General features: G+C 37.1%; 4 protein-coding genes and 5 long non-coding RNA genes across 15 annotated transcripts in view; 5 read left to right on the forward strand and 4 right to left on the reverse strand.

The window, feature by feature from the left end:
* LOC130693859 (uncharacterized) lies at positions 1–1,942 on the forward strand. Of its 3 annotated transcripts, none has more exons than XR_009420664.1 (4): positions 1–122; positions 179–1,439; positions 1,505–1,638; positions 1,719–1,942. It is a non-coding gene; the product is annotated as an uncharacterized LOC130693859 (long non-coding RNA). The 3 variants fall into 3 exon arrangements; XR_009420665.1 differs by having other exon boundaries at positions 179–1,216; positions 1,293–1,439; positions 1,505–1,942; XR_009001767.1 differs by having other exon boundaries at positions 1,505–1,942.
* A 4,501-nt stretch (positions 1,943–6,443) lies between these two features.
* LOC130693865 (uncharacterized) lies at positions 6,444–6,824 on the forward strand. Its single transcript, XR_009001774.1, has 3 exons — positions 6,444–6,515; positions 6,568–6,639; positions 6,698–6,824. It is a non-coding gene; the product is annotated as an uncharacterized LOC130693865 (long non-coding RNA).
* A 349-nt stretch (positions 6,825–7,173) lies between these two features.
* Positions 7,174–22,657, forward strand: part of LOC132087859 (uncharacterized) — a 91,513-nt gene continuing 76,029 nt past the window's right edge. The window contains exons 1-2 of the long non-coding RNA XR_009420724.1: positions 7,174–7,503; positions 7,608–8,108. This is a non-coding gene — a long non-coding RNA (uncharacterized LOC132087859). The remainder of the gene's footprint in view (positions 7,504–7,607; positions 8,109–22,657) is intronic.
* LOC130693840 (uncharacterized) lies at positions 10,199–11,198 on the reverse strand. Of its 2 annotated transcripts, none has more exons than XM_057517064.1 (6): positions 11,102–11,198; positions 10,977–11,048; positions 10,779–10,918; positions 10,525–10,708; positions 10,371–10,462; positions 10,199–10,238 (listed from the first exon to the last, which is right to left on the reverse strand). In XM_057517064.1, the coding sequence occupies exons 1-5, from the start codon at positions 11,127–11,129 to the stop codon at positions 10,398–10,400; spliced, it is 489 nt and encodes a 162-aa protein (XP_057373047.1). In that variant the 5' UTR covers positions 11,130–11,198; the 3' UTR covers positions 10,199–10,238; positions 10,371–10,397. The 2 variants fall into 2 exon arrangements, with proteins under 2 accessions (XP_057373047.1, XP_057373048.1); XM_057517065.1 differs by having other exon boundaries at positions 10,233–10,305.
* Positions 11,443–12,186, forward strand: LOC130693855 (uncharacterized). Its single transcript, XR_009001764.2, has 3 exons — positions 11,443–11,543; positions 11,904–11,993; positions 12,055–12,186. It is a non-coding gene; the product is annotated as an uncharacterized LOC130693855 (long non-coding RNA).
* On the reverse strand, positions 12,525–14,157 carry LOC132087870 (uncharacterized). The gene is made up of 3 exons (XM_059494794.1): positions 14,141–14,157; positions 13,995–14,097; positions 12,525–13,497 (listed from the first exon to the last, which is right to left on the reverse strand). The coding sequence occupies exons 1-3, from the start codon at positions 14,155–14,157 to the stop codon at positions 12,934–12,936; spliced, it is 684 nt and encodes a 227-aa protein (XP_059350777.1). The 3' UTR covers positions 12,525–12,933.
* LOC130693853 (uncharacterized) lies at positions 14,893–17,040 on the reverse strand. The gene is made up of 6 exons (XR_009001761.1): positions 16,908–17,040; positions 16,685–16,845; positions 16,520–16,624; positions 15,683–15,779; positions 15,508–15,623; positions 14,893–15,444 (listed from the first exon to the last, which is right to left on the reverse strand). It is a non-coding gene; the product is annotated as an uncharacterized LOC130693853 (long non-coding RNA).
* LOC130693811 (DDB1- and CUL4-associated factor 13-like) lies at positions 17,673–19,831 on the forward strand. Its single transcript, XM_057517028.2, has 8 exons — positions 17,673–17,847; positions 17,917–18,116; positions 18,170–18,536; positions 18,613–18,760; positions 18,856–19,009; positions 19,078–19,224; positions 19,286–19,449; positions 19,527–19,831. Exons 1-8 carry the CDS (start codon positions 17,751–17,753, stop codon positions 19,609–19,611), a joined length of 1,362 nt encoding a protein of 453 aa, XP_057373011.1. The 5' UTR covers positions 17,673–17,750; the 3' UTR covers positions 19,612–19,831.
* Positions 19,957–22,657, reverse strand: part of LOC130693848 (potassium voltage-gated channel protein Shaw-like) — a 32,190-nt gene continuing 29,489 nt past the window's right edge. For 2 of the 4 annotated variants that reach the window (XM_059494688.1, XM_059494689.1), the window contains exon 7: positions 20,835–21,178. In XM_059494688.1, coding sequence (XP_059350671.1) covers positions 20,883–21,178 — 296 coding nt within the window. In that variant the 3' untranslated portion in view covers positions 20,835–20,882. The other 2 variants (XM_059494690.1, XM_059494692.1) reach the window with 2 other exon arrangements.

Raw genomic sequence — 22,657 nt, forward strand, 5'->3', positions numbered from 1 at the left:
GAAAAGAGGGTTGGAGACCTTCGTTAAAATTCGGGCAGTCGAATACGTTCTCATGGTTTTCATGTCGAAGATCCGGTGTCGGGAAAAATTCGTATCCAAAACCATCTGGCCATCACTGATTTGTTACATTTCATAAATGTTTCGGATGGAATTGCCGTTCACAAAATTATTACTGTAGGTGCTTCTTCAGTGATTCTTGCCGCAAATTACTTCACCACGCGATAGTGTAAGAATTCAGGCGTTCCTAAAGCTAACGTACCCAACAATAGCGAATCACTAGGCACAGGTACATGAAAATATTCCATTAATAAATTTTTGTGATTTTGATTTCCAGAAAACTAAAAAGAAGCATTACTTGGGGTGCATTGCTTGTCCTTTCATAGTTTATTGAATGAAGGCAATAAGGTGCCCATTGAGCTTTCTATATGTGGAGAGCTTAAAGATGGTAAATTTTGGCCACTGCAATTATAGGGTTATAGCTATCAAAGTGAACATAATGGCTTATGTTTATATGCAAAGGGCTACTGGGACTAATATAAGTGTCGTGTACTTAATACCCAATGTTCATACTGTATAGTTTGAACATTCAGCTAATTTGCTTTCCCAATCCTGATGGCAGTTACCACATCTTGGTGGCAAACTTGAATGTGTTTGATTCCTGTCTTTCAATTTCAACTGAAATCAAAGGTATTGGGAAATCAGGAGCACTGGATAAAATTTGTGTGCCAAATAATGCTGTAAATGGACATTCTATGCTATTGTGTACCATAGTGTTACATGTCATCCAAATTTATGGGAAACTATTGAACAGCATAGGTAATAAAGTTTAAAGAATTTTTTACTAGATTCTATCTTTCCCATGATCTTAGCTTTTTTTTGGTTTCCCAGTAGGTCTGGGTGGTGATGATTCATATTACGATTTTGGGATTAAACCGTGCTATAAAGTATCATTTAATGAAGTCGAAATTTGAATATGGTTAAATGATTTACCTTTTATTATGAAGATTGTGTTGAAGTTTGCATTGGTTCAAGTTTCATTGGCTAGCACTAGTTCAGAAGTAGGGAAAATTTGGTAAGTTAGATGTTATTTTTGCTGCACAAGATCTTATTTGATAAACAATTGTTCGTAGATTACCGGGGGATATAAATATGACACAAGATCTATGGTCCTATTAATCTTCTAACTATTTCCAGGTTTAAAAAAAAAAATGACTATGTAAACAGAGCATCTGTAGGTTTGTATTTAGGTTAGTACTAATAATTTTTCCGTCTTGTTTGTTTTGCTTTCTTAGTTTTTATTACAATGGCAACGTATCCTTGGCTTCTCAGTACGAATACGTACATGTGTATTTTAGATGCAATTGTGGAACAGTTTGGAAAGAACCAACTGAAGAAAACTAGGAGAGTGATGGCTGTTTTTCACACATTACTACATCATCGTAACCTTTTATAAAAGTATTTTGTGAATCATAATGATTTCTTAACTTACATATCTTTTCTACAGAAAGAATTTTCGTTTTGACCAACCGTTATTCCAAATCATCCTGGTTTTGGTAGGAATTATCTTCATTGTACTTAATGGCATTTGCACTGAAATTCTATCTGTCTAATACCAAAAGAAAGACTTGGAAGTTGTTGGTTTGTATATGAACAAAGTTATCTCCGTTTGATTTAAGCGTTATTTAAAAATTAAACGTGTTTATTTTCACAATTTCAAGGGTGTAAGCATGTTGAAGACGGAACAGCCATGAAGATGAACGAAACCTATATGCCTAGCTGAGAGGACTATTGAAGTAGGTAATAAAGTAGATCGATACGATAATACAGTAAAGAACACTTGACATCTCTTTCAAACAAATTTGATATAATTTTTCTACTTTGTGTATCGATTAACCGTTTTGAAAACCCCGATGTTAATTACTTTGGGATATACATAGTTGTGTCAAAGAAACATTACTTACAAGTAAGTTTAGTAACAAGCGATCCATCGCTGAAAGGAGCGTAATTCTTCCGGGCGAGTAACTCATAAAGTTACAAAAGAATGATTTTTATTTTATTTTGCAATGTGGCAGCCATGTGCATTATTTTATTCTACTGCACTTCACTATTTGGTAATTTGTTAAATATTGACATATTAGAGTTTTCACCAATTTAATATTCAGGTTTTTTAAATTGCATTCTTCTTTACGGATTTCTAATCACGCTTTTCAGAGCCAAATCTTTCCCATTTACAAATAGGATTTTACATAAAAATGCCTTACAGCTTAACTTATGTTTGAGGAATAATATGTAATGACAGCAAAGATAAGTTGCTGTTTCTTCTAACTGCTAGTGTTTAAATGATTTGGCACATACCATTATAGCTTGGAAGCTAAATACCCAAGTAATATGATTTTGTTGCAGATGGTAAAAATTCCTGTTTACTGCTCCACTTACCATGTGGGAAGGCCTTCACAGCAGTATGAGTTATTCAAATCTAGTTTGACTTCTAAATATTGTCTTCGGCCTTTAATAAAATTCAACAGTTATTTAAATAATATATTATTTTACTCCTAAGTCATGTCTAGATCCTAGTATGATTGATATTTCGAGTATCGAACCGATTTTAACTATATTCTTGCTAACAGATGGCGCTAGCGACGAGAAACAACCCAAATTCGTTTAAAATTTCGATTTATTGAGAAACTACACAACTTAAGAGAAAACAAATGCTATATTCGGAATCAGCGTTTAATTCTGATCATTTCTGGTGAGTTTCATCAAATTTTTTGACATTTCATTTTATTGCAAATTTCGACAAAAGTGCCTTCCCATTCTTCTCGAAATCCGAAAAAAAAAAAAAAATCCCTTAGATTTGTATGAAACTCACACCAAATAATCAAAATTGAACGTTGGTTCCAAATATAGCATTAGTTTTCTGGTTAATTGTGTAGTTTTTGGATAAAATGTAATCAAAGTAATTTAATTTGTTTTTCGTTGCCAGCGCCATCTGTTAGAAGATATATTATTCAAATATTACAAATTCGATGCAACTCACCTGTAACAAGTAAAATTGAACTTTGATTACCATATAACATTATTTTAGTCCTAAATGATGTCTAAATCCTAGTACGATTGATATTTTCAGTACCGAACCGATTTTAACTATATTGTTGCTAACAGATGTCGCTAACGACGAAAAACAAACAAAAATCACTTAAATTGCGATTTATTCAAAAACTGCACAACCTACGGTAAAACTAATGCTATATTGGGAATCAGCGTTTAATTCTGATTACTTCTGGTGAGTTTCATCAAATTCCTTGAGATTTCCTTTTTTTGCGAATTTCGACAAAAGTGAGAAGGCTATAGCCTTCCCACTCTTTCATTTTTGGCAAAAATCTAACTATAGCTAAAAATACATGAATTTTATTCAAAATTTAACGGGGATCTATGGCAATCCATTTTACCCATAATAAAAATTTTAAAAAATTGGCCTTTTTTTCTCTTTTACGGCTATCGCCATCTACCGGTACGATTTCTAGTTAATTCTCTACATACACTGACCGAAAAAATTTTAAGCCCGACTTTCTGTTTTTTATGGTTAATTCAAAAAGTAAATGCCTAATATGAGAAAATACCCCATTTTCGTGATCAGCGATCAATTTAGAATCGGAATAATGTATTTTTAATGAAATCTAGGATTTGAAGAAAATGGGATAAGTGAGAAGGTTATAGCCTTCTTACTTTTTCAATTTTGGCAAAATTTAAGATTTCGCTTTAAATACGTGGTTTCGATGCAGAATTAAACGGGCATCACGAATGTGAGGGTTGTTTTCTCGTGGGACTCATAGCTTTTGAATAAAACGTAAAAAACGGTAAAAGTAGGGTTCAAAAATAAGGCCGCGCTTATACTGCCGGGCTTAATATTTTTTCCTATTAAAAAATAATAGCATTAAATTTAGATAACTATAGATGATTCTGATTCAGGATTAATCAAGGAACACGAAAATGGAATTTGTTTTTACGTAATTTTATAGTTTTGGAGTAATCTAAAATATTTTAAGCCCGACTATATAAGCCCATTCTATATCTAGAAATGTGACCGGTAGATGGCGATAGCAATAAAATAGAAAAAAGGCCAAAGATTTTTTATTTTATAATGGGTAAAACGGATTGCCATACAGTATGTAACTATGGCAATCCGTTTTACACAAAAAAAAAAAAAAAATTTCGCCAAAAAAAAAATCACACTTTTTTCTTTTTTTCCCACACGTAGCCATCTACCGCTTAGACTCGTTATTACTGGCATACACCCATTCCACTTCTAGGGATATTACCCTATTTAGGGGGATTTAAGGAAAATTTTTGGAATCTAGGGTGCAGTTATGGAAATCTATGGTTTCCGGGATTATCCAGGGTCTATTTAATTTTCTGGGGATTTCTCGGGATTTTGAGATTTTTGGCCAAACCGCTGTTGCTTTTGGCGCTTCTATGCAACTTCAAAAGTAAAACGTTCCTCAATAAGAGCCACAAAGCGGACAATGGTGAACGGTACGCTTTTCAGAAAGTAACACTGACTAGGATACACCACGAACTCCATTTGATCCTCCAAACGTCTGTGCCAAACATATCGCACGCCGAATTTTTTAAGACTCAAGTCTCCGACTGAATTTCTGACAAGCACTTGACCCAATTGCAAAAGCTGGGGAGAGTTCCTTGAATATATACGTAGGAATTACGAATCTATTTTGTTCAACCATGATGAACAATTTGTTGTTGAGACATGATGAACCCGAGGCCTCTCACACAATTTTGTTATCTAGGTGAGCAACACACTGTTCATTGGGAAACGCTGTGATTCTCTTGAGGCTTTATAACGTTGAAAGTTCGATGACAATTATTTTTGGAAAAAACCATATCTTTATTGCTTAACTAAACAAATATGATGGGGCAATCCGATGGTTTTATTTCCATAGCCAATTTAAATTTTTCTGGTAACTTGTTTGGCTTTGACGGGCACTGGTTAATTGCTTTAAAAATGTGTTCGATTTAATACTGTTCTAAAATAAATAAAATGGGTTATTTTATTTTTTTATTTACATTTATAAAAATAAAAAAAAAAAATTTGAAGCAATGGCGTCTATAAGAACCGAACACGGACAGTCGACGTATGATCTCAGTGCTATACCACAGCGCCCTACCACAGCGCGACAATACTATTAGTCACATATTATATAGCTCCGGTATTAGAACGAAGGTCGATGAAAAATAAATTTGTTTGAAATGTGCGGTCCTGGCACAGTGGTTACCACCTTCGCTTCGCATTCTGAAGGCCCCGGGTTCAAGTCCCGACACCGCCAACTTCCCCCCCTCCCTTTCCCTCCAAATCTTCATTCAAGATACGCAAGATTCATCGGATTACGCAAGCTTCTACAACATATCAAGACGCAAGATTCTACGCCCTCAAGAAAGAAAAAAAGAAGAGAGAAAACAAGAAGAAAGAAAAAAAGAAGAGAGAAAACAAGAAGAGAGAAAAGAAAAGAGAAAAAAGAAGAGCCATGCCTACTATAATAAAGGGGCTAAATGGCACACCAAAAAAAGCCTTGTCAGGCTAAAAATGACAAAAAATAGCCTTGCCAGGCTAAAAATCGATCTGTAGTACTGTTCACTACCTTGAAGATCGAACCACAAACTGAAAGGTAGAGAAGAGGTGATCGTTGAACGTAGGTTGTTCGTTAGCCTCCCCACGGCCTGAAAGACGGCTCGTGGATGCAGGCAGCTTATCATCGGGATATGTGACCCAATTCGCTACCCGTAAGTTTTTGTTGTTTTTTGCTTTTTGTATCTAAATTTTAGTATCTAGTTGTTGATGACGAGTTCAAGCGTGGAGTGATTGGAGCGAAGAGTGGTTTTGTAAGTAGCTGTATGTATGTTTTGTAAGTGCAAATAGAGAATTTATGGTAATATTATAATATTTATTGTTTATATTATTTATTGGCGATATAACAAGCTATATATAAGCTGGAGACCCGAGTTCGAATCTAGCCTCAGTCATTTCTTTTTTCCCTTTCCTACCGTAAGCTGGCCACGCGCGGCGCTAGTGCACAACGTGCGGCGCATTGGTTCCACTTTCCACTGTTTTTCCCACACATTTCAATTCATTACCAAACAGTGGAAAGTGGAGCTCGGTTGGGGTATTACGCCCCTCTGGCAATGCAGTTTTAGGTACCTCCGCGCTGGAGGTATTGCGCGCTGACAGGCCGTTATTATAGTAGGCCATGTGAGTATCAGAGTATGCCATGAAAGTAACAGGGATTTTTCTGGGGCTTTTATTTTTTTTTAATAGGGATTTATGTCCCCAGTCTGGCAACGTTCTAGGGATACCACTTTGCGGAAAGTGGAAACACTGCTGGCATAGGCAATTTCAGTCCATTGGAGGCCATTCGCAGTTAGTTCAGTAGCGTGGATGGAGAGAATAACGCGTGGCTGGAGGAACAATTGAAAAATGGATAAGATAATACAACAAAAGGATGGTAAGTATAAACATTATTATATTGGTTTTCAATTATTATTATTGTTGATTAGATCAAATTATGAAGCTGCAGGCCCAATTATTGGAACAACACAAAATATTAGATAACAGCAAAGCTAAGGATGGTAAGGCCTAATACGTAATGATTCTATTTATTTGCTTTTATTCATTTGTGTTTTGTAGCTCAAATTTTGAGTCTACAAGCTCAGCTAGGGGAAAAGAACAAATTGGAACGGAAAAGTTTCCAAACAGTGAAGGAGGTTTTTCCAAACTCATCCCTAACTGAACATTAGGATGAATTGGCATTAGGCGAACACAGTCAGTTACCTAAGCTTTTCAAATAAGAAGTCAAAATAAGTATAGAATTTTAACAAACAATTATTTATTGTTTAGTTATTCAGTCTACCACCTGACAGTGTGTTAAAGTTAAATTCTGTTAGTGCTGCACTAAAAGAATTGTTAGTAATAAGTCCATGCAGCGAAGGAAGTGAAGTGAACAATTGTGGGACCGTATTTGGGCTGAAAATGGGTGTGGTACGGAAACCCAGAAATAGCACGAGTTCAACATAAAACATGAATTAGGTACTTTTCAGTTTTTTGTCTATCGAAAAAGTATTTTTAATGCTATTATTTTGCATTCACAAAATTTTAGTGGGGGATCAAGTCACGTCTGGAAGTGTTACAGGATGGAAGAGTGAGCCTACAGTTGAAAAACACTGAAAGTGCATTACCATTAAGGTATGAGGTAAAGTAATAGAGTATGCAAATTGTCTAATGAGAAGTACCATCTTGTGTGAATGAATCCTGTGTAACAGCAATCCTTTATAGTTCTGTCACAGCTAGAAGCCTCAAATAATTCTGCTTCTCTTGCTAAAGAACAACTTGTCCTTTACGTTCAGAGTGTTGGTGAAGCTGGGTACTTAAATGGCCCTAAAGATGTTTCATTTCGTTGGCATTGCAGCGATGAACATCATACATGGACTTTTTAGGTATGAAAGGAATTTTCTTGAAAAATTTTTGAATTTCTGACAAAGCATTTCTCCTGCTTTTTGCCAACCATGTCTAATCTACCAAAAAAAATTTTATCCAATAGGAAAGGATTTTCATGTACTGGGAACACAACTATCAACAATGCAACATTGTACAGGTGCTAGTTTATCATTCAAGAGCCTTATACAATGATGTTAATCTGCAATTTGTATGTCCTTCCCCAAGCTTCCACCAGAAGTTGAATCTATGAGTCATGTAAGTTACATGATCAACAGTTGATATGTTTAACGGTGTTGTTTTTCTTTTCTCAATATAGGTTAATAGTAACATTGGATCTGAAAAAATTCTTGGTTTGGGGCAAGATACTGAATAAATTGTATTGATTGGATGGATGACATGACATTTCTATACTTAATTCGGATTCCCCAGACGGTATTTGATATTTAAAAAATTGAAGTGCATATCTGGGCTCCCTTCTTTTCTGAAGCCCCGTTTCCCCTTGACTCGTAATAAGCCCGTAGGGGGTCATGCCCCTACTGTACGGTATATATAAAAACAACATATACCGAGGTTTGGAGGGCTCTGGCCGGAAAGGGGACGTGGGGTGCCGCTTAGTCCGATGATGTGTTCACGGAGGGCGATGTGGCTACCCACAAATCCGAACTAAAGGTTAATCGCTCCTGTAAAAATGTTCCAAATCTTCAGCTCTTCTTCCGGCTTCTCTTAGCCAATCACCGGGTAATCTCCCCGGTGGGTCAACAAGGCAGTGTCTCCCCCTGCCTGGGTTGACGGCAACTTTTGAAAGGGCTATTGTGCCTTTTTAAAGTTGCAAAAATAATTGTAATGTGCAGAGAATTGTCAATAAATTTTTTTTTTATAAAATTTTTTTGCAAAATTTGTTGCCTTCATTGTCTGTGTTCACACATTTTATTTAGCTTTCTCAATTCTCGTTTATTGTTTATGCCACGTTTAATGGTAAGCATTGTTTCCTGTAAGCATTGTTTCCTGTAAGCATTCAATTATTATCCAGGGATCGAACCCTAGATGTTCGGCATTCCGCGCCGATGCTTTACCAATGAGCCATGAATCATATGATGTCAAGTTGGCTTTTTTCTAGTCACTTGCGGAGTTGCATTTACAATTTGAATAAAACTGAAATGCAATACTGCAATATTATTTTCTCCATTTAAATGTAGATTTTTATACATCTAGTAAGGTTTGAACCCAGTGTAACAGCTATCGCAGCTGAATGCTCTACCACAGAGCTATGGACATTATAAAAGCAATACAAAGATAAACATATAGTTGTGAAAGACTGCATAAACATCCTAGACGATAACATATGATATGCGATAATAAAAAATTTAGATATATCTCGTGGCTCAATGTTAGAGCATCGGCGTTGCACGCTGAATGTCTGAGGATCGATTCCCATACCAGTAAAACAATATACAAATACAAAATTACTTCAGAAAATATCCATGTATTACACGTTATTCCTTGTCTAAGTTCAAGAATTCAAAAAGTGAAATAATAATTGAATACTTACAGATAAACGATACAACGGTGGCAAAAACAATGAAATTGAATTGCGCAAGCTGAATAAAAAAAATTTGATAACTGTAATGTGTGAACACAGACAATGAAAATAACAAATTTTGCAAAAAAATTTTATAAAAAAAAATTTATTGACAATTCTCTGCACATTACAATTATTTTTGCAACTTTAAAAAGGCACAATAGCCCTTTCAAAAGTTGCCGTCAACCCAGGCAGGGGGAGACACTGCCTTGTTGACCCACCGGGGAGATTACCCGGTGATTGGCTAAGAGAAGCCGGAAGAAGAGCTGAAGATTTGGAACATTTTTACAGGAGCGATTAACCTTTAGTTCGGATTTGTGGGTAGCCACATCGCCCTCCGTGAACACATCATCGGACTAAGCGGCACCCCACGTCCCCTTTCCGGCCAGAGCCCTCCAAACCTCGGTATATGTTGTTTTTATATATACCGTACAGTAGGGGCATGACCCCCTACGGGCTTATTACGAGTCAAGGGGAAACGGGGCTTCAGAAAAGAAGGGAGCCCAGATATGCACTTCAATTTTTTTAAATATCAAATACCGTCTGGGGAATCCGAATTAAGTATAGAAATGTCATGTCATCCATCCAATCAATACAATTTATTCAGTATCTTGCCCCAAACCAAGAATTTTTTCAGATCCAATGTTACTATTAACCTATATTGAGAAAAGAAAAACAACACCGTTAAACATATCAACTGTTGATCATGTAACTTACATGACTCATAGATTCAACTTCTGGTGGAAGCTTGGGGAAGGACATACAAATTGCAGATTAACATCATTGTATAAGGCTCTTGAATGATAAACTAGCACCTGTACAATGTTGCATTGTTGATAGTTGTGTTCCCAGTACATGAAAATCCTTTCCTATTGGATAAAATTTTTTTTGGTAGATTAGACATGGTTGGCAAAAAGCAGGAGAAATGCTTTGTCAGAAATTCAAAATTTTTGAAGAAAATTCCTTTCATACCTAAAAAGTCCATGTATGATGTTCATCTCTGCAACAGCAGCAAAATTAAAACATCTTTAGGGCCATTTAAGTACCCAGCTTCACCAACACTCTGAACGTAAAGGACAAGTTGTTCTTTAGCAAGAGAAGCAGAATTATTTGAGGTTTCTAGCTGTGACAGAACTATAAAGGATTGCTGTTGTACTGGATTTATTAACACAAGATGGCACTTCTCTGGATTATTTCATGTTTGGCTGAAACTAGGATTAATCTTTTGAATTGTTAATAAAATAAACACATTAGACAATGTGCATACTCTATTACTTTACCTCATACCTTAATGGTAATGCACTCTGTGTTTTTTCATCTGTAGGCTGACTCTTCCATCCTGTAACACTTCCAGACTTGATTTGATCCCCCATTAAATTCTGTGAATGCAAAATAATAGCATTAAAAATACTTTTTCAATAGACATAAAACCGAAAAGTACCTAATCCATGTTTCATGTTGAACTTGTGCCATATCTTGGTTTCCGTACCACACCCATTTTCGGCCCAAATACGGTCCCACAATTGTTCACTTCCTTCACTGCATGGGCTTATTACTAACGATTCTTTTTGTGCAGCACTAACAGAATTTAAATTTAACACACTGTCAGGTGGTAGACTGAATAACTAAACAATAAAGAATTGTTTGTTAAAATTCTATACTTATTTTGAATTCTTATTTGAAAAGTTTAGGTACCTGACTGTGTTCGCCTAATGCCAATTCATCCTCATGTTCAGTTAGGTTTGAGTTTGGAAAAACCTCCTTCACTGTTTGGAAACTGTTCTGTTCCAATTTGTTCTTTTCCCCTAGCTGAGCTTGTAGACTCAAACTTTGAGCTACAAAACACAAATGAATAAAAGCAAATAAATAGAATCATTATGTATTAGGCCTTACCATCCTTAGCTTTGCTGTTATCTAATATTTTGTGCTGTTGCAATAATTGAGCCTGCAGGTCCATAATTTGATCTAATAAACAATAATTAATAATTCAAAACAAATATAATAATGTTTATACTTACCATCCTTTTGTTGTATTATCTTATCCATTTTTCAATTGTTCCTCCAGCCACGCGTTATTCTCCATCCACGCTACTGAACTAACTGCGAATGGCATCCAATGGACTGAAATTGCCTACGCCAGTAATAATGAGTCTGAGCGGTAGATGGCTACGTGTCGGAAAAAAAGAAAAAAGTGCGATTTTTTTTTTTTTTTTTCCGCCATTTTTTTTTTTTTTTTTTTATGTAAAACGGATTGCCATATATTGCCATAGTATAAAAGTTAAGCTGAGCATTTATTTTTTCAGCTTTTTTTTTTTTTTTTTGGTTAGAAATTAGAAAGCAAGAGGCCGCTGATGCGCATCTATACAGTCAGCTGTTTCATTTGGCATGGCGTCGACGAGAAAGATAGATGTAATGGAGGTCTCTCATGAAAATTTCTATTTAGATTTGCTGTAATTTCAGGTATGTTTTAACATAGCTTTAACGTAGATTACTCCTTTTTGTTGCGCAGCGTTACACATTGAAGCAAATCCGTACAAAGTTCTTACAGATCTTTCTGGTAAAACTGAATTTGGAAGAATGTTAATTCCAAGCATTGAAAATTATTTAACGAAAAACCTTTGCTCGACCATCGTTTGATTCCCAGCATGTATTTCATATTGGTAATTCAGATGCACCAATTTTGCTTGCCAGCTTTGCACAACATTTGCCATAAAAACAGTAATCATTACGTTTAATATTTCCCACACTCTTAATTGTCAAAATTTATTCAGAACTTAGAGGGTCTTTCACTATTTATTCTTAACGGTTTTGGTTTTATAGTTGCAATTGCAGGCCTCAAGGATGTACCGAATATGCTGCATTGGCCATGGGAGCCTTTATGACAAAAGGAATGTCATGCATGTCATGAAGGTGGGAAAAAGATATGGTTTCATTGTAAATAAAATATATCCAACATCATTCTTTTGTTTAGGATTAATTACCTACATAAATCAAAACATAGGGAAGTTAAATTTGAAATTGGTTGATTTCCTTCATAGTGCTAATAGATGACAAGATCTTGTACCAATGAAGATTGTTTTTCTTTCTTTCTTTACTTAGTAATTGTATTTTGACACATTGTAGAAAGAAAGAGAATTTACTCTTAAGATTTTTAAATTCTGGTTTTTGTTTTGTTTTCATCAGTAAAAAGCGAATGTGGTAGAGTGATAAAAGGTATTTAAAGAAAAATTTCTGATAGCTAAATTTTCAAGTGAAACGGCGAGTTCTGAGGTTAGTTGTTTTCTAAATATGGTGTGGTTCGGAATAAGTCCAAAATAATAAATAAAATACACACGAACAAGTAAATTAAATGGAATTATTTTTATTGTCCCTCCTCCACCCTACATTCCGCCACTTTTTACATATTATACAATACATACATACATACATACATACATACACAACTTGTTAACCCGTTGGCTGCCGTTGCCCACGCAACCCGTAGGTTGCTTCAACTACAGTAGCTACTTGTCGCGTCTGAAGGATCCCGACCAAGGGGGGACTTGTCCGAAGACAAGTCCGGGCTGGCACGGTGATAGAGGCCATTATGGGAATGCACACCCCCGGCTTTCTATCACCGTGCCGAAAAGGAGAAGGCCCTGCTGGTGCATTGCCTACGCGCGCCTAAAGGCACGAGGCCTTTAGGCGCATTGGCGACTGTTCCCCCCATGGCCATGGGGAGAACAGCGCCCGGTCCCTAAAAGCTACAAAAAAAATGGAAGAAAACGGGGTGGCAGCCAACGGGTTAACAATACAACACAACATACAGAAATACAAAACAAAACAGTATCCGGGAAGTTCCGCGGCGAAGTCACGTTCTATCGCTATGAGTTTTTTCTTGGATTCGACTGTTCCATCGTTGTTGGTCACAGGCGAACGATGGCGATGAGGTGAAGACGTAGGCAGCGACGAGGCAGTGAGATGATGGCGATGAAGCGAAGGCGAAGACGGTGATGAGGCGAAGGCGAAGACGGTGATGAGGCGAAGGCGAAGAGACGAAGGCGAAGACGGCGAAGACGGCGAAGAGACGTAGGCGAAGAGGCGAAGAGGCGAAGAGGCGAAGACGGCGAAGAGGCGAAGACGGCGAAGAGGCGAAGACGGCGAAGAGGCGAAGACGGCGAAGACGGCGAAGAAGCGAAGACGGCGAAGAGGCGAAGGCGGAGAGGCGAATAGGCGAAGGCGGAGAGGCGAATAGGCGAAGGCGGAGAGGCGAATAGGCGAAGGCGGAGAGGCGAATAGGCGAAGGCGGAGAGGCGAATAGGCGAAGGCGAAGGCGGAGAGGCGAATAGGCGAAGACGAAGGCGAAGGCGAAGGCGAAGAGGCAAAGATGAAGACGGCGATGAGGCGAAAATGAGGACTTCGTTTCTTGTTGGCCCTGCGTAAAAAATGTAAAGAAATGAGACCAATGAACAGCAATTTTATCATACAGCATTACTATTTGAATCAAGATTCAGGGAAATCAAATAACAAAATTTCGAGTAAAAACAGAAGTCACAAAATGGAATACTATGGTAAGAAAGATGAACAACAGATATCTTAAACCATAATAGCTGAACTAGTGGGCTTAAGCTTGAAAGACCAAAGTCAATCCTTTTGACTTAACCCACGATCCTGCATTAGAGGTTCATTACAAAGTCTCTAGCATTAAATTAACCAAAATGTTTCTGCTATGCTCTGTGAAGAACTATCAGACAGTAAATTCCAAAAGCATAAGTATGCATTTACCAAAGCAAACTCTGGGCATTAATTGTATGCTATCTGCTGTTTCACTTATCACTTGTTAATATACCAGGCTTCCACCTGCTCAGGTCTAACAAAAAAGCCAAAAAAATATACCTAGATAAGAACAATAGATCTGTGTTACTTACTTACTAGTTTAGATACAGAAAGCAATAGGAAAACTTTCAAAAACCACAGAGCAAAAATGTTTCCATGTTCACACAACTTAAAATGGCTGACATGCAGACGACAGGAACTGTTCAATCCTATGGGTTTTAATCATGGCCTATTCGTAATACCCTAGCCGGAATTCCATTTTCCACTTTTTGGTAACTATTGCATAATTGAAATGAGTGGAAAGAAGCAGTGGAAAGTGGAGTTCGGTTTGATGTAATGTATAAAACTTGTGAAATTGTGTGGGAAAGGCGGAGCAATGCAAAATCAATTCCCTTTATAAATATTTATTTATCGATTCTTAGAAATGCAATAGTGTAAAAAACTAATCATAGTTCAAGATATTACAATTCAAACCATCATCTGACAAACTACAAATTCTTTTACCACTTTTTCGATCTGAAATTTAGTATAACTCCGTGTAACGAAAAATAGGTAATTTTTTGGTTGTTTTCAAAGAAAACGTTTTTATATTGAAGAAGTTATGATGTAACTTCAACTGGCTATAACCGAAAAGCCGAAAAACTCAAGTCTGGCAGTTAAGCCAAAATACAGTGCGCAATCTATAACGGCCCTTATTAACGTCACAAAATAACACGAACGCAAATTGAACGGCTGATTAGTTCGGAAAGACGGGAATTGTGAGACGGATAGGGAACTGGAATTGGCTATTTTAAGGAAAAAAAAAAGGTTGAAGCCCATTCGACATGTTTCTTCTTCGTAAGATTGTTAAACAACAAAACCGATGTTTAATTGGTTTTATTGCAAATAAGTTTTGGCAAGAAACGACCAGCCCATTTTAAATTCATAAATAAAAAGAAAAACATAGCAAGATTAAACATCATGAAAGCTGATCGATAATTGACATATGCAGCATCCCAATTACAAACAGGACGAAAACCATTTAAACCAATGTGCCAAACCTAGTTCATCGGCATTCCAAAAGACGTTAGGTTGCTCCGCTACTCCAACTTCATTAACCAGCTTCAGATTAATGAGGACCAAAATGTTAGTACTGCTTACTGACTTTGATAAGGTGATACACTCAGTGATAAAGTGACAAGGCAGTTTGTGAAACCGTTTAAAACAACAATCAGAAAGACTTAATGTAACTTACGCCACGACAGTTTGAACCAAGAAGCGCCCGTTTTTTTTGTAGGTTGCCGAACTGTGTTCTCTCACGAAAATGTCCGTATTGATAGAATTTTTTTTGTAAGGAAATGGATCGAAATGGTGCTTAGTATTAAAAACAGGCACATGTAAATTGAAAATATCCGACGAGCCCCCCAAAAAGAATTGGCGTTACCGCAGTCATAGAACCCCAACCCTGGGTTCTATGGCTCATCTTACATAAGAAAAGAAAAAATTTGCTAACTCCCTCTACGTTCTTCCAAAATAACTTGACGGCATATATTTTCCAATTAGAAACCTAGATTTTCAAAAGTACTTAAATAATATCCACATATATATGTATATCCTATGTATAACATACTTATATATCCACGTTGGATTATGGATAATCTTTGCAGTTTTTCCTCAACTTTACGAACTAAACTTACACACCAATCTTAGCCATGGATGACGATCTTGTACCAAAAACTTTTGTTCCTACAATTCACGATATTATGGTTATTAAATTTGTGGCTTTTAAACCATGAATCAATTACCAGTTTCTTCACAGAGACGCCTATGATCGCGTAACAACCACATATCCAAAACAAATAACTTTTATGGCACCTTCGATAACGAAAAATCCTGTCACACCTAAAGAAAATAATAATAAAAAAATTAATAAAATCCAATCATAGCGATTGACATCCAACAATTAATTAATCGTTTAACACCCCAGAGATTTATTCACTGATACAATCCAGAAACCTTTTACTAGAGAAAATGAACACATTACCCCATCAAAAAGACCAATTATTGTAGCTACAACCCAATAATTTCATTACTATTCAGAAAAGTTTACCACTTTCCCTTAGTAAGCTAACCAACTAGTTTTATATATTACTGCAATAACAGGAAATAAAATGTAAGACCAATGGAAAACATGAATGATTTTGCTTTCAGTTTAAGGGTACTACAACTAAATGGCTGTAGAAAAATACAAGCTTACTGTTTTTCATTGCACATATTGTCTAATTATAAAGGTTGCCTTCATATAGCATCACATCTTCATATCAAAGATCACAAATGTTGGAATGAAAACCTTAAATAACTTTCAATTGGCACAACTGGGTTGAAACCATTTAAGAGTAGACTAGATGTTCATTCATAGCTGCAGGTTAAATTGCTCAACTACTTGAATTGGAACATTCAACAACTTCGTGAGTAATGAATTCACCTTTCAAATGATTGGATGCAATTTAATTCCAGATATTCAAACCACAAACTGTACAGTATGAAATATACAGTCAAAATTTGACTTATAAAAAGTTATATTATATATTGTATTATAACCCCTATTCAAAGCTATAACTAATGTAGTTAAACTCACTTACTGATTCATGAGCCGTTAGATTTTACATTTTGGTTAGCCCATTGGTGGTTATGCTGCTTTTTATACTAGCAGAATAATGCACCAACGCTAAAACACTTGCAATCAACTGAAAAAAAGAATTTTTTGTTGAAATGAACTTAAAATGAGTGTAGTTACATTTTACTACCATGGAAGTTTTTGAAATTGTCACTTGTAGAAAGCATTACGCTTTCGTTGCGGCCACCGACCAGCCAAATTCATTTTTTGTGAAACCAGCACATATATCCAATTTGGTGTTATATTCATGTGCAGCTTCCTCAAAATCTCCACGTACAGGCTCTGGAATAACTAAAATGCAGCCATGACAGCCCGTATGTTCTTTAGAACTTGAACAGGATTGAGAAGTATACCTTAAACGACATGAATTGCTTTGACAGACACTGGGAAAACCACGGTGATTTTCAAGATGGCCATAAATTTCTAGAATAAGAACCATGCTAATATGCGAAGCATGTGACGCCAACGGGCAGAGTTCAGCACCAGTAGCTGCCGGTGGCCATTGTGTCACATGGGCCACGCCCCCTGGCAACTGGAGGAAAAAGAACTGGCATAAAGGCGAAAAGAAGCTAAAAAAGACAGATTTTAATAATTAATTTTTCAGTAACTTCCGGTTACGGGTAACACGCGTTGACCGGGACCGAACCCTATTCACAAAATTTCGACGCTAAATTCCTATAAATTATTTGAATTTTATAACGGCCATATAATTGAAGTTTGTTACCAGTAAAACGAGAAATCCTGTTTGTAAAAAGTAGCTTATGGCCTTCAAAAACTAGTATCCAACGTGCTGCCATCTAATGCCAACAAAAATATACACCAAACTTCTCATCTGGTATTTGTTGCAACCTGATCTCAGATGGCACGCGAGCATACGCTGCTGTTGCTTATTACCAAAACGAAGGCGTTGCCGTCATTATACATTTACCAATTGTTATTGTTTGTTTTTTAATTTGGACCTATACTGTATATTTATTTTTTAATGACTAAAAAAGCTCATTTTATTGTTTGATTCATTTAAAAAATAACTCAGCGTGTTTTTTAGCAATTTTTGTTTATTGTCCAAGTTGTCACGCCAGTACGTTTTGGTTGGTTCTTTGTAATCCATGTTAGTCTGCTATTAAGAGTTGAGAAGTGTGAACATGTGTTCGTTTTGTTAGTCTTTCATTGCCATTTGATATATTGTTTCACTAACCATGGATATTTTCAGCGGCGAATCAAAAATGAAAGTGAAGGTTTTGGTGCGAAATCCTGATGACTATTTGCGAGAAACAAAAAGAGACATCCACAAATGTAACATATCGTGTTAATGACCATATTTTGTAATCTGAAATCTGATGAATGTATTGGTTTTGATTGAAGTACCTAGGAACTACAATCCAGCATTACATCCACTAGAAGCTCCTAGAGAATATACGCGTGCCATGAATGCTGTCAAATTAGAAAGGGTTTTTGCTATGCCATTCATTGGTTCCCTCGATGGTCATCAGGATGGTCTAACTTGCCTTGGCAAACATCCTGATCACTTGTCTTGGCTGTACAGTGGAGCGTGCGATGGAGAGGTATTAGCTTTTTAAACAAGTATATGTTTAGTATTAAACCTTTTGTTACACAGTTAAAATTGTGGGATGTCGCAAAAAGGAAAATAGTGTATACTGTTCAGGCCCATGATGGATTTCTAAGAGCTATGGCATTTAGTCAGGAAACATCATCTTTATACACTGTCGGAGATGATAAACTTATTAAACAATGGAAAACTCAGGAACTAGACGGCAGTGATTTGAAGGCACCAGTAAACACTATAGTGACACGTAGCATGCTTACTGGTGTAAGCCACCACAGATCTAAACCATATTTGGCTACCTGTGGAGAAGCTTGCAATTTATGGGAACAAACTCGCGCCCAACCAATCAAGACTTTCCAGTGGGGCGTTGACAGCTTACAATGCATTAAATTCAATCAAGTTGAAGAAAATGTTATAAGTAGAACACAGAAGACATTTCATTTTATCATCCTTTTGTGTCGTATTATTGAACTTCAGACCTGATTTCTCAATAGCTGCCTGCGGTAGTGATCGAAGCATCATCTTGTACGACATGAGGGAGTCTGCACCTTTAAGGAAAGTTGTCCTGCAGATGAGGAGCAATTCACTTTGCTGGAATCCCATGGAAGCTTTTATCTTCACCGTAGCCAATGAAGATTATAAGTAAATGCTGTTTATTTTCCATTTAAAAAAAAAACTAAAAACATCCATAACACGTCATCCCATGACTGACGCTATTTCCCGTTTCCTCCATGTAGCCTGTACACATTTGACATGCGAAATTTCGCTAGTCCCATTAACGTGCATAAAGATCACGTCTCAGCTGTCATCGACGTTGACTATTCACCGACTGGCAAGGAGTTTGTCAGCGCAAGTTACGATAAGACAATTCGTCTCTACAATTCTCGTCAGGTATGGAGATTCATAGTTTGCTAAACATACCAATTACTTAACGAGTTCATACTTCGGTTACGTTCTAGGCTCATTCGCGAGATATTTACCATACAAATCGCATGCAGCGGCTGACTTGTGCAGCTTGGTCCTTGGACGACCGTTTCATCTATTCCGGCTCCGACGAAATGAACATCCGCATTTGGAAAGCTCGCGCCGCTGAAAAACTTGGCGTGGTAAGTTACTACTCGGTACAAAGGCGGATGTTGAACTTAATGATTTTTCGTCCGACTTCAGGTTAAACCTCGTGAAAAGACGGCTCTACGAGTTAATGCAAAGCTGGTGGAGAAATTCGCCCACCATCCAGCGATCAAACGGATCAACCGTCATCGTCATGTGCCCAGGCACGTGTACAACTCACGGAACGAGCTGCGAAGCAGCAGGATTGCAGCCAGACGGAAGTATGTTTCTGTTTCTTTGATTTGCTTCGTTGCTCCTAGTCAATGTTTTAATCGAAATTTTATCTTGAATATTAAAGGGAATTCAATGTCCGTACTCACACGAAACGACAATTACCTATCATCCCCGAGAAGGCCAAAGTTATCGTGTCCGAGCAGCAGTGAATGTTTACCTATTTTCGTTTTGCCACACACAACGCTGTCCAATTTGGTTCTCGTTCTCTGGGCGGTTGAAGGAAGGAGCTGCTGTCCAAATGGATTTTCTTCCCTTGTGTACAATTTACATAATCCCTCGGAAACTGGACTTTCTCGCTGCATTTGCCTAATGGCCTGGACGAGAATACGTACCATTAAAAATACAAGAGAAAATGTAAGGAAAAACAAATTTTGTCGGTTTCATTTTACTTTCTTTTTTCGTCAACAGCCAACTGAAAGTGAAGAAGAAAAAAAATAGAAATTCGTTGATTAACATCCAATTTTTCCCCTTGTAGATGAGACGTCGTTTTGCAATATCATAGAATTTTCCTTTTATTAGAAAGAAGAAAAAAGAATCAAAAGTTTGCAAAGTGAAAATGTTATCATGACGAACGAGGGGGAACGGGGAGCAAAGGATCAACGAACCGAAAAAAAGAAAAAAGAAAAAAAAAACATGCTAAGTTCAAATAAGTCACGATAACGGCATATATAAATTTTTTATGTATACACGAGCATATTATATGGATCGTCAAAGTGGCAACAGCAGCAATAGTGGTTGTGTGAATTCAAGTGAGGGACTGCGATGAAAGACGGACAAATGAAAGTACAAAGAGCTGCACTGAAGCGAATGCCATAAAATTGAATTCTTGAACAAGATGGGGGAGACAGTTTTATGCGAACTCCCATTCTTTCTGCGTACTGCAATGCCTCTAAAAAAAAACGGGGGAGGGCTGTCAATGACGAAAGAAAAAAGAGAAGAAAGCAACAAAATGTTTCATTTGTTGTTTTTGTGTGTAAATACTTGTACGCGGCGGGCAGAGAAGATCATCAGTATTTTGTGTGGGGGTCTGACAAGAGTTCGTCGGGCATAATACGAGAAACGGAAATCAATGTTTGCAACGATGCGAGTGCACACAACGATATGGACTGAAAGAGTTTCCCTTTCAACGTGAGTTAACATGGTTGAAATGCACAAAATGAATTTCATCCCATCTCTGCTTGGTAGTTAACTTCGTTTTCTTACGTTCTTCGTTAGATGAAAGCTAAAAAGAGGATTAATTAAGAATGAAATAGAATACATAACAAGCTCTTTTATACACAACTTCAATCTTCGACCAACATTGACGGGATGGACGAAAGATGCTAATCTTTCTCTTGATTCACGGTTTCTTTTTTAATCATTTATCTAAAAAAATAAATAAATAATAATTTAAAAAATAAAACAAAAAATGAAGATGATTTCACAACTCGACTCTGACGGGACTGAGCACTACCCCTACATTGTTTGCAGCGTTATTAGCGCTGGTGATGGCGGCAGCGGCCGCTGCGGCTGCCGGGGCCGTTCCGACTGTAGCTGGAGAAGATGTCACAGCACCGATGGTCGTCTGATTATTGGTAGGCGATGATCCGTTGGTGATGGGCATTTGCCCGGGTCCGGTGGCAGGAGCTGCGATCGCCGAGAGGGTCGAATCCAATCCGACGCCGTTCGTGTTCAGGCTGACAGTAACGCTCATGGCACCTACGGTGGTCAATCCAACTGCTCGTGTATTTGGGGTTTGTTTTGTTTTGTTTTGTTTGTTTGTTTGTTTTTTTACCCCAAAAATTGGAGTTTGTTGGGTTCGATGTGTTCATTTTTTTTTTTTTGGAAATAGTGTGTGTTTGTTTTTGTTTGCGTAGTTCGAAGACATCCGGTACCCCGCGTGAAGTAGATTGTGGTCAGGTAAGGTAACAAGGAATGGAGGTAATGAAGGGTGGTGGGGATCGAGGAGCAGGAGCCATAAAAATCAAAAAAGAATACAAAAAGAAAAAGAAAAATTTTAAAAACCGAATGGGTTATACGAACAATCCAGACGATGAAAATCAAAACGAAAATAAATAAACGAACAAGGAAAAGTCATCACAGACGTACAGACGTACACACGACACACACGCGCGCGCACTCACACAAGACGCTCACAAAATAATTTTCATGTCTAAATGAAATTGTCTCTTTTTTTTTCACGCGTTTTATGTTCTCTTGAATAAATTAATGAAAAACGAAAAAAAAAAATGGGGGGTAGGGATGGAATTCTGTCATGTCGGACGACGACACACTATAATTGTAAAACCGAAATTAAAACTCAGAACGTTATAAGTTACCGTTAGTGTACTAATTGGGTAAATGTATAAAAAAAAATGTCTTCATTGCATTTAAACGATTCTTTTGCTTTCCGGGGAGGAAAGGGTAGCTACTATTTATATGTACAAACATATTGGAATGATATCTCGTATGGTTGGGGGCTATAAGGGGGGTTCTTTTTGTTGGCGGAGTTACTGCGTGCCAGGAGGGGTGTGAAAGAGTGCAGATGCGATTCTCTCTTTTTCTTTTTGATTTCTGACAAATGCGTTCGATTAAAGAAATAAAAACTTGAAAAAAAATATAAATAAATAATAGTGACGCAGAGAGAGAGAGAGAGAGAGAGAAAGTGAAATAGAAATGAAAGAGGAGGGAAGAAAATGGCGTTCCGGATGGATTCGGTTGCTAGGGAGATCTACTTCGTCTATGCAGCTATCCCTATACACGATGGATATGGACTATTAATCGTCTATATTTGGTTAGATGGCACGAAATAAAAAAAAAAAAAGGGGGGGGGGAATATAAAATAAAGAAAAACGCATTTCGTTTTCGAAATTTTGGCACCTGGTTGTGCGAAGACGATCATCGAAGCGAACGCAGGAAATTATCGAGATCAACTGTGGAAAAAGGATTCAAGCAAAAAAGAATAAAAACGAAAGGGTTTCTTTTTTCTCAGCCCGAGATGTCACGTTTCCGGGTTTCTTTTCAATGCGGAATGTCTTGAGCAAACAAAATAATAAATTAAACAAATTAAAAATCACGCCACCGTTTCTCTCCTTTCCGAAAATGTTTTTCGCTACGTTTTAAGTCTGATTAACTCTGGTCTAAAAGGAGAAATCAGCGTGAGGAAATCGGACGAAAACAACAAACTCATTATCAAACAAAAAAGAAATCAATAAA

Source organism: Daphnia carinata, chromosome 3 (genome assembly GCF_022539665.2).
Source record: "Daphnia carinata strain CSIRO-1 chromosome 3, CSIRO_AGI_Dcar_HiC_V3, whole genome shotgun sequence".
NCBI classification, from domain to species: domain Eukaryota; kingdom Metazoa; phylum Arthropoda; class Branchiopoda; order Diplostraca; family Daphniidae; genus Daphnia; species Daphnia carinata.

What these genes read in the sequence shown, in the direction of transcription:
- LOC132087870 (XM_059494794.1), bottom strand. An exon ending in TGCTTTCTGTATCTAAACTA is followed by an intron (nt 13,498 to 13,994) that starts GTAAGTAAGTAA and finishes TTTTTTACGCAG; the next exon opens with GGCCAACAAGAAACGAAGTC.
- LOC130693840 (XM_057517064.1), bottom strand. Translation starts at nt 11,129, where the DNA reads ATGGATAAGATAATACAACAAAAGGATG. An exon ending in GATAATACAACAAAAGGATG is followed by an intron (nt 11,049 to 11,101) that starts GTAAGTATAAAC and finishes ATTGTTTATTAG; the next exon opens with ATCAAATTATGGACCTGCAG. An exon ending in CATTAGGCGAACACAGTCAG is followed by an intron (nt 10,709 to 10,778) that starts GTACCTAAACTT and finishes TTTATTGTTTAG; the next exon opens with TTATTCAGTCTACCACCTGA.
- LOC130693811 (XM_057517028.2), top strand. Translation starts at nt 17,751, where the DNA reads ATGGATATTTTCAGCGGCGAATCAAAAATGAAAGTGAAGGTTTTGGTG. An exon ending in GTCTCTACAATTCTCGTCAG is followed by an intron (nt 19,010 to 19,077) that starts GTATGGAGATTC and finishes GTTACGTTCTAG; the next exon opens with GCTCATTCGCGAGATATTTA. An exon ending in CCGCTGAAAAACTTGGCGTG is followed by an intron (nt 19,225 to 19,285) that starts GTAAGTTACTAC and finishes GTCCGACTTCAG; the next exon opens with GTTAAACCTCGTGAAAAGAC.